General features: G+C 39.6%; 1 protein-coding gene across 1 annotated transcript; it reads left to right on the plus strand.

Moving 5' to 3' along the window:
• Window positions 1-7,603: 7,603 nt before the first annotated feature.
• On the plus strand, window positions 7,604-9,636 carry RTL3 (retrotransposon Gag like 3). Its single transcript, XM_049871457.1, is given in 5 exon segments — window positions 7,604-8,017; window positions 8,091-8,510; window positions 8,512-8,938; window positions 8,941-9,139; window positions 9,279-9,636. Coding segments are annotated over 5 exon segments (1,818 nt in total).
• Window positions 9,637-10,055: the final 419 nt, after the last annotated feature.

Below are 10,055 nucleotides of genomic sequence, written 5' to 3' on the forward strand. Positions count from 1 at the left end.
TAGAATTATCTAGTGAAGCCGTCCAGGTCAGGGCTTTTTTTGAGGGGGAAGTTTTTGTTTTTTATTACCTCTTCAATCTCTTCTCTTGTTATGGGTCTGTTCAGATATTCTATCTCAGTTTGTGTTAGTTTAGGTAGGAAGTGTTTCTAGAAATTTGTCCTTCTTTTCTCAAATTTGTTGAAGTACAATTTTTTCATTGTAATCTGTTATGATCCTTTTTATTTCAGTTAGGTTGGTTGTAATGTCCCCCATCTCATTCCTTATTTGGGCTATTTGCTTCCTCTCCTCTTTTTCTTTCGTTAGTTCAGCCGATGGTTTGTCAATTTTGTTGGTGTTTTCAAAGAACCAACTTTTGGTCTTGTTGATTCTTCCTAATATTCTTCTGTTCTCTATTTCATTTATTTCTGGACTAATCCTTACTATTTCCTTTCTTCTGTTTCCTGTGGGTTTCTTTTTCTGTTCTCTTTGTATTTGTTCAAGTTGTAGGGTTAACATTTTGATTTTGGCCTGTTCTTTTTTTTGATGGGTGCATTTTTCACTGTAAATTGACCTCTGACACAGCCTTTGCTGTGTCTCAAAGGTTTTGGCATTATGTGATTTCATTCTCATTTGATTGTAGGATTTTTTTTTCTCCTTGATTTCTTCTATTGCCCAGTCATTTTTAAGCATGATATAATTCAGTTTCCATGTAACTGATTTTTTTTTTCCTTGATCTTCCTGTTATTGATTTCTACTTTTATAGCACTGTGGTCAGAGGGGATGCTTTGTATTATTTCAATATTTTGGATTTTATTGAGTGTTGCTTTGTAGTCTATTCTGGAGAATGTTCTATGTATGTTGAAAAAGAATGTGTACTTTGCTGCTCTTGGTGGAGTGTTGTATATATGTCTATGATGTCAAGTTGGTTGATCTTATCTTTTTTGATTTTCTTCTCTAATTGTTCTGTCCTTCACCAATATTGGTTTGTTGAAGTCTCTTACTATTATTTTGGAACTGCCTATTCCTCTTTATAATGCTGTTAGAGTTTGTTTTGTGTATTTTGGAGCCTGTTGCTGAGTGTGTAGACATTTATTAAGGTTATCTCTTCTTGGCGGATTGCCTCTTTAATCATTACATAATGTACTTCCTTGTCTTTTATGGTCAATTTTGCCTTAAAGTCTATTTTACCTGAGATTAGTGTTGTCACTCCCAACCCTTTTTGGTTGCTTTTTGCTTTATATATTTTTTCTATCTTTTGATTTTCAATATACTTATGTCTTTGTTTCTAAGGTATGTAGACTGCATATTTATCATATTGATGGCTCTTTTTTTTAATCCATTCTGCCACTCTCTCTTTATGGGTTCATTTAAGCCATTTATGTTCCTTTTGATTATTGATAGTTATGAGTTTATTGCTGTCATAATGTTGGGCTTTTTTTTTTTGAGGTGCTGGCATTTTCTTTGTTCTTTCTTGTGTCCTTTTGTTTGTAGTTTTTCTTTTCTTTCACTATTATAGATTTTGGGTTTACTGAGTCTTTATGTTTTTCTTCTTTTCTATTCTGGTGAGTAGATTTGTTAACTTTTTTGTGGTTACCTTGAAATTTACAGTTATTTTCCTTAGTTTGAACCAGTCTTTTATTACTTGATATCTCCTTCAACTTCCTCTCCATTTGAAAGTTCTGTATCTACACCATTTGTTCCTTTTATTGTTTTGATGTTGTTGTCATTTACAGATTGACATCTCTTTTTCCCTGTTTCATGTCTTTTATCTTTATTACTATTATTATTATTGAGAGTTCTTTATGTAGGCTGGTCTCTGGCTGATGCTGCCCTGTGTCCTCTACTTGAGTTGTTGTCTGTTGTTGTTGGTTCTGTAACCAAAGGACTCCTGTTAATATTTCTTTTTTTATTTGTTTTTATGAATTCCCTTAATTTCTGTTTATCTGGAAATATCTTGCCTTTGTATTTGAGAGAGAGTTTTGCAGATATATTATTCTTCTTTGGCAGTTTTTTTTTCTTTCAAGGTTTTATATATGCCATCCCATTGCCTTCTTGCCTGCATAGTTTCTACCAAGTAATCAGAGTTTAGTCTTATTGTTTCCCCTTTTTAAGCAACTTTTTGTTTTTCTTGAACTGTCCTTGGGATTCTTTCTCTTTGGTTTTGTCAAGTATGATTATGATATATATTGATGACTTTTTTGTATGAGGTTCGTTGAGCTTCTTGGATGGTCAGCTTTTTGTCTTCATGATTTTTGGGAAGTTTTCTGCCAGAAAGTATTCAATAATTCTTTCTGTGTTTTCCATATTCTCCCCTTGTTCTGGACCTCCGATCACACAAAAATTTTTGCTCTTGATTGTGTTTCACATAGTTCTTAGGTTTTCTTCATTCTTGTGTCCAATTTTTCCACAAACAAATTGTTGTTCATGGATTTTTCTTTAATCTTACTGATTCTTTCTTCCTTTGTTTCAAATTTTCTCCTAAATCATTCTATTGAGTTGTCCAGTTCTGAAACTTTGTTGTTTATCTTTTGGATTTCTAGTTGCTGGTTTTTGTATGATTTCTAATAGTTTACCTTTTTTTGTTGTTGTTGTCCCTGAATTATTTTCCTGATTTCTTCTACTGGTTTGTCTGTTTTTTTTTTTATTATTATTATTATTTTGGTTATGTTTTTGTCTGTGTCTTCCATGATTTTGTCTACTTTTTGTTGGTTTTGTCTGAGTTTTCCTTGATATCTTTCCTAATCTCTTGAAGAACCTTAAATATTAGTCTTTAGAGTTCCATACCAGGTAGTTCCACTGCCTTTTCTTCTACTGTAAGACATCCGATTATTTTGGTCACTTGCTGGAGCCATCTTGTCCTTTTTTTTTTTGGTATGTTTTGATATTGCCTGCTGCCTCCAAGACATTAAGGTATTATTTTCTTTATTGATTTTGTTCATTTGTTTCATCCTGCTTTTTAGTTTTGTTTTGATATATCCCCTTTTAGGCTGTAGTTGTGGTAAGCTCAGACCTTAGCTGTGGCAACTTGGTCACCATTTTTCACCACGGTTCAGTGAACTCAGATCACTGAAATAATTAAGCAAATCTGCAAACACAAGAGTCCATACTGGACCAGCCTATAAAGAACCAAATATAAGGCCACCTACATGACTTGATCTGAAGGATGCCAAGAGCATCTCCCCCAACATAAGGGTTTTGGATGGGTTGCAGTCTTTCAGAATACCTTGTGAAAAAGTCAACACCACAAGAAAGATCCATTTAAAGCCCTATGAGGTAGTATCTCAGTAGAAATTCCATTTCTCAAAGTGACAGTTGATCAAGAGGGAAGGCCTCCTTAGTATGCAACAAGGAATAAAATGAGGAGATGTTAAATGTCATAAAGGGAAATAAAAGGATGACAAATTTTGACTCCTTTGCAGTTGTTCTGGGGTAGGACTTCTCCTCATTTTATTGCCAGGTGCTCCAGATCCCAGCCATAGGAATAAGGAGAATTCTTGGTCAGCTTGCCAAGTTCTAAAAGAATTACAAACCTCTTGCCTTCCCAGTGCTACATGGCATTGATGGCATTGAAAAGTTTCAGTCTGTACTAAGTTCATTATGGGTTAAATTTAAGAAAGTACTGCAAGCTGTAATGAAACCGTAGGAATAACATGTTGAACAAAATTCACGCCAGGATGAGACTGCCCCCAAGGGGTAGCTGGGCATTGTGCCAGAGATCTATGGGGTAACCTGTCCTGTTGACTCTCTTCCAGGACAGGAAGAGGGAAATGCAGGAACTCAAGTTGCTTAAAGATGCTGCCCAGCAAACTCTGGAGAGAAAGACCCCAGCAGAGACCTAAAATATTTCAAATAGTACATTTGCTGACAAAATAAAATTATGATTCTCAGTGGAATGTACACAATGGAATTTCATCTCATTCAACCTTTCCCTTCTCTTTCTCCCTAAGCTAACAATCAACATATGTAACTTATCATAAGTGAACATTACCATTTCTTATTACTGTGAAGTCTTTTTATATATGTTTAGTGAATATATTTGTCTTCCTCTTCTCCCTAAAAAGTCATTTCCCCAGTTAACAAAACCTCATTCACTTAAAATGTTTTCATAACCATTCTAAAGGATTCATAATTCCATTGTGTTATAACTGTAAGAAGAAGGAATAAAGTGTAGAGGAAACATGACGAAAGTTTGGATGTGATTATTTTCCTGTACTACTTAACTAATTCAGGATATTAAACCACCTTAGGCATTTGACAAAAGTCAGTTACCTTATTTTTTTCATTCAGAGGAAAATAATTCTCTATGTTTAGTCATTTGGAAATTTGTATTTAAGGACTTTGATTTTGATCTTCAGTCTTTAGTAGGCAGAGTGCAGAGTGGAAGGTGAAGAAAGGGCTCTGTGTTTACACATTGAATAAATATGCATGTAGGCAAGGCACTGTTTGGTGCTTTAGTTCTTGGACTTTTTAAACATCTATTTTGGCTGCTCAACAATCCCCTTGTTAATCATCTCATCTTCCTGTTAGATGTCTCCAGCTCTTATTCTAGAGAGTTAGTTGGTAAACTAGACTATCCATATCTTAGCCAAGAAGAAAAGAAAAAAACAAAAACTTTTGAATGGTAAAAAAAAAAATCGATGTTGTAAAATCCATGCACTGTAGATTTATACTTTCTTCTTATGACAGCCCTTGCTCAGCCCCTACACAATTCTAACAAGTTTATCTATCTCTTTCCCAATTCACAGATGACTAAAAAGAATAAATTAAAATAGGGTTACTGCTGCCAGAGGTACTACCAGTACATCATCATCATCATCATTATTACTAGTATGTTGTTGTGCATCCTTGAGTCCATTTTGATTCACAGTGACCCTATAGGACATAATACAACTGCCCCATAAGCTGAAATCTTTAATGGAGCAAACTGCCAGGCTGGTGATTTCCAACCGTGAACCTTTTGGTTAGCAGCTGAGCTCTTAACTCTTGTGCCACCAAGGCTCATTAAAATAAAAGCCACTGGCCTGTACAGGGATTGAACCCATGACCTTGGCATTACTAACACCATGCTCTAACCAGCTAGTTGACCAACCAGCTGGCATTTACTAGTATAGTTATCCTTTATTATGTTCTTACTAGCTGCCAGGAATCATGTTCAGCCTTTTACATGCATTATTTCATCACATATTTGCAGCAATCTACTAATGTTAAGTACTATAAATAGCTCTGTATTACAGTTGCATAAACCAAAGTCTAGAGTCTAAATTTGAGAGAGATTAAGTATTTGCCAAAGGTCATGCTTAGTGTAGACAAGCATATAAGTAACAGTGTAAAGGGCTATGTCCCAACTTGATAGTAAGAATAGAAAAAATACAAAAGAAAATGCAAGAAGTCAGAACACAGAGGTATTTTGTTTGGTGACACACCACTTTATACTGCTCAGTAGCTTTCTGAAGGCAACACTGTGCTGCAACAGAGTAGACTAGCTAGTTTTTATAAGGATGGCCCCAAACCATTAAAATAGACTGCATTATGTTCAAAATCACCTACTTAAGAATGATGAAAGACGTGTAACACATGCTATAAATATTTCTGTGAAATTTTTATAATTTGGTAAGGTGAACATCAACTGTGCATTTTGGCTTCTAAAAGGGAAATCCTGAGTTTTCTGAAAAATGCACATAAATAGGACACAATCCTCTGATGATGGTGATATTTTTATGTGTGGTCTGTTTCTAAAGAATAACATATTAAAATGTGAGGAGGGAATATAATTGGATTTGCAGAAGATTTTACTTTCTTTTTCAAAGACTCTGCAGTTGAGTTTGGCTAGTCCAGTCTGTCAATTTGCTGAATAATGCAGACTTGACCATTTTAAAAAGAGAATTGGGGCCATGACTGATTCAACGTATTATTTAAAGTAACCAAATGCAACCTACTCCCACTCCTTAATGGGGGGAAAATAATAGCCCACTTAGCCTTGCCCGAAATGTACACATGGCCCACGTCCAAGGTGTACTGTGATCTGGCATGAAAATAGGTGAGATCTTGAGTGCAGTCACTTCCCCAGAAGTCAGTCCTTAGTGGGGCACCTAGGAGCTGCCTTGGGTACCTGGGCAGATTAGGAAACCATGAGAATTCTTGGGTTGTTATGGCATACAGAAGGAACCCAAGGCCCTGCAAAAGTGTTGCAAGTAACCATCAACAAAGTTGGCCTTCCCCACAGTCTTACCCTGTTAGACCCTGCCTAGATCTATCCATGGTAAAGTTTTCAAGAAAACATTGCAGGGAGAGACCCTAGGGACTAAGTAGGTGGGTGGGAGAAGGGGCTGAGGCAGGGTACTCTCTAAGTGAGAATTAAAGAAATGCTTCATTGTGGATGGAGTGAGAAAGGTTAAATGAGACATACAAAATAAAGTCCCAAACCACTGTGGTCATTCATAAATGTTTGTAACTTTTCACAAGGGCAGTGGTATTACTCCCAATTTCCTGGCCAAATATTTATTAAAGTAACCAAGGACTGAGTACATGAGGCTACCTCACATCAGCACAGCATCCTACTTTCCTTGAGACTCTAAATTGTGAGGTACCATCAAAAAAAAAAAAAAAAGTGTCCACCCTTGAAATAGCTACGTTACAGAGTAGAGTTGGAACGTGTTCTGGGAGTGGGTGTGTTTGAGTTCAGTGTGTGCAGACAAGGCAAGCCTCCACAACCATTCACACACTTCCCTCCTCAGTGATGGTTGTACAGACAGCTAAGCTCCTGGACTACGGCTCTGAATGGTAACATATACTTATAAAAACTATTTTCTTAAATATTTTGAGGAATTTTATAAATAATATGCGTCTTCTGAGCATATATATGCATGCATGTGTGTATGTATAACTTTTGCTTGTTTTCTGTACACACACACACACGCCTGCAACATTTGTGTGTTTTCTCCCGAGGCTGATCTTATGCGTTTACTTACATGGTATAATTTCTGAGGTGTCAGAAAGGGTTCCCCTCCACCTCCTACCCCAATTACCAAAAAATATTCTTGGGTTGGCCCATTACAGGGCCTAAAATCCCCACGTTGCCCAAACATATGATTTAGTCATTGAAAACTGCTGTTAAATCCATTAACTTTTGGATGTTAAGCAGCCATTAGAAATTAAAGACTATGTAAAACAGAGGAGAATATGGAGAAATTGCTTCTGATATAATGTTAACGTTTGAAAGAATGCAAAACGACACACATAGTGTGGGTCAGGTGCTGTTCTTAAAATTCCACGGGACCAGAGCCAGCAAATATGTCCCAGCTCATGAACTTGAGCTCTTGATGAAAGAAACTCAGCACTGTCAGGCAAATTTAATTCTGATTTATTTTAAATGAGTACTTTCCACAGTTTCTGATCCTCAGCTCCCCACTCTCTTTACAGCGTTTCTGACACCTCCCTTTGCTGAGCTCTGGAGGCTCCCAGTGACCTCCTGATAATCAGCCTTGACAAAACCCAAGTCCCCACCCCTTGGAAAACTCACAGAGCCTGACATCTGCCTGTGAGCAACTTTTAGGAGAGACCTCACAAAAGCCCATGCAATCACTTTTGGCAGCAAACTGTCATACCAAGTCCATTTCCTCAAAAGATGGTGGAGGACTTAACAGCCTCCTATAATGCTCTAAAATTGGAGAATGAAATTCTGCAGGCCCATGTGCAATGGCTTATGGAAGAAAATGCTGCCCTCCAGTCACAAATCCCAGAGCTCCAGAAGCCCTGAGCAGCCAAAAAGGATGAACTACTCCAGAAGCCCTCAGAGGTCCAGAATCCCCAGCAACCTTCAGAACCCCTGGGTCCCCCAGCAGCCTAGAAACCCCAAGAGCCCCTAAAGGTCAAAAAGTCCCTGAAGCCCACAGAGTCCCAGGACTTTCCAGCAGCCTGGCAGCACCCAGCAGCCCAGAAGCCCCAGAAGACTCCAATGGCCCAGGAGACTCAGAAACCCCTGGATGCCCCAGCAGTCCAGGATCCCCAGGAGCTTCCAATGGCCCATGAGCTCCCAGCAGCTTGGGAGCTCCATGAGCCCCCAGAGACCAAGAAGCTCCACAAGCCCTCCAATGGCCCAAGAGTCCCACAAGCCCCTAGCAACCAAGGAGGCTCAAGAACCCCCAGAAACCTAAGATGCACCAGCAGTCCGTGAGCCCCAGAATTCAGAATCTCAGGATCCCCCAAATGCCCAGGAGTCCCAGGAGGCACTGGCATACCAGGAGACCTTGGCACACCTGGAGCCCCTTGAGCTACCAGGTCCCCAGAAGCCCCTGGATCCCTCAGTTGCTCAAAAGTCCCTAGAGATCTCTGCACTCCAGGATCCCCTGGACAGCCTAATAGCTGTGAAGATATCAGTAGCTCCAGAGTTCCCACAGGGTCCCAGTGGGCTAAAGACTGCAGCTTTTCCCCTAGAATACCCTTTCGTCTTCAGTGTACATGTCCAGAAGCTTTCTGAGTTCCTGGTTCAACTGACCAATTACATGAGAGTCAGAGGACACCTGTATCCCACCAAAAGCAGCCTTGGTGAGTTTCGTCGGCAAGCACTTCCCGGGTGAGGCAGGAAGTTGGTTCCAGCCCTTAATATGTATCCAAAGCTCCTTGCTGGAGCAATTTGAAAGTTTCATACCAGTGCTCCAGGATACTTTCAACAATCCAGAAAACATACAAGATGCCAGCCACTGCATCCCTCAGCTCTGCCAAGGGGAGCACCCTGTTCACCAGTACACAACCCACTTCCATCTCATTGCTCAAGAACTAAACAGGGATGAAAGTACTCTCTGTATTCAATTTCAGGAAGGGCTTTCCAGTTCTATCCTATATGAACTGTCTCACACAAGCCCAGCCACCAACTTATTTGATCTGATCACCCAATGCATCAGCCTGGAAGACAACCTAAGTGGTAAGCCTGATCCCAGTCCATCTGGAGCAAGCCCTTCTGAAGAGATAGTCCTGAGAGCCCACCAGTTGAAAACCAGCCTGTGCAGAGTACAAGCCACCACCCACCGCTCAGTGAAGCTGAACAGGCCTGCCGCTTTGAAGGCCACTAGTGCCTCTACTGTGGTTATCCTGGTCATTTTCCCAGAGATTGCCCTATTAAACCTCATCGCATCCAACAAGTGGGAAACATTGAGGCTCGGTGGTAAGGGGGACCCCGGCCAGGCCAATCTACAAATATGCGTACCCCTCTCTTCCAGTATCCATCTCCCATACCCTATGGCTAACTGTTGAAATTTGATTGGGAAGGCGATAATTCTTTGAGCAAGCGATGGTGTATTCAGGCTCTACAGAAACAGTATCGACCATTCTGTGGCTCTTCGAGAGAAGCTGCACATCCCTAATAACGTAGTCCCTCTGATGCTCGAAACCTTTGATGGCCGTCCACTGATCGATGGACCCATAACAAAAGAAACACCACCTGTTAAAGTTAGAATTGGAAACCATATTGAAGAGCTCCAGTTTCACATAATTCATGCTCCAAGGTACCCTCTGATTCTTGGAATCCACTGGCTAAAGACACATGACCCAAACATAGAGTGGATTACTAGCACTGTGTCCTTTCCATCCCGTTATTACCGCTACAATTGCTTCAGACACAGATGGAATAGAAGACGTCGTGATGAAATAATTGCTGGGTAGATCCTGCATCCTAGTGACATCCTACTCAGAATCTTCTTTGGCCCTTCCCACTGAATTAAGGAAGTTGACACGTTGTAGGGAAAAGGGCACAAGCTTTGGCCAAATAGCCCTCTACTACTTAGTAGCTATGTGGCATCCCTTCTTCTATTACCTCAGCTGTCAACTACATTTGCTCTTCCCCTAATCTTTCACTGAACCTCTGGCTATCTGTACAATGGCCCTACCTCTTGAATCATGGACTGAACCTGATGACTTTGAGCTGCTTTTTCTCACCAATCCTGCATGCCCCCCTCTCTGAACCCTTCATTATGTGGGGATATTTTAATTATAATCTATACTAACAATATGCATAAGAATAGATATTAGAAACTAACACTGAAAAAGTGTAGTTGTTAGACTAATCTGATTTTTTTCTTATC

The sequence above is a fragment of the Elephas maximus genome, chromosome X (assembly GCF_024166365.1).
Source record: "Elephas maximus indicus isolate mEleMax1 chromosome X, mEleMax1 primary haplotype, whole genome shotgun sequence".
Taxonomy (NCBI): Eukaryota; Metazoa; Chordata; class Mammalia; order Proboscidea; family Elephantidae; genus Elephas; species Elephas maximus.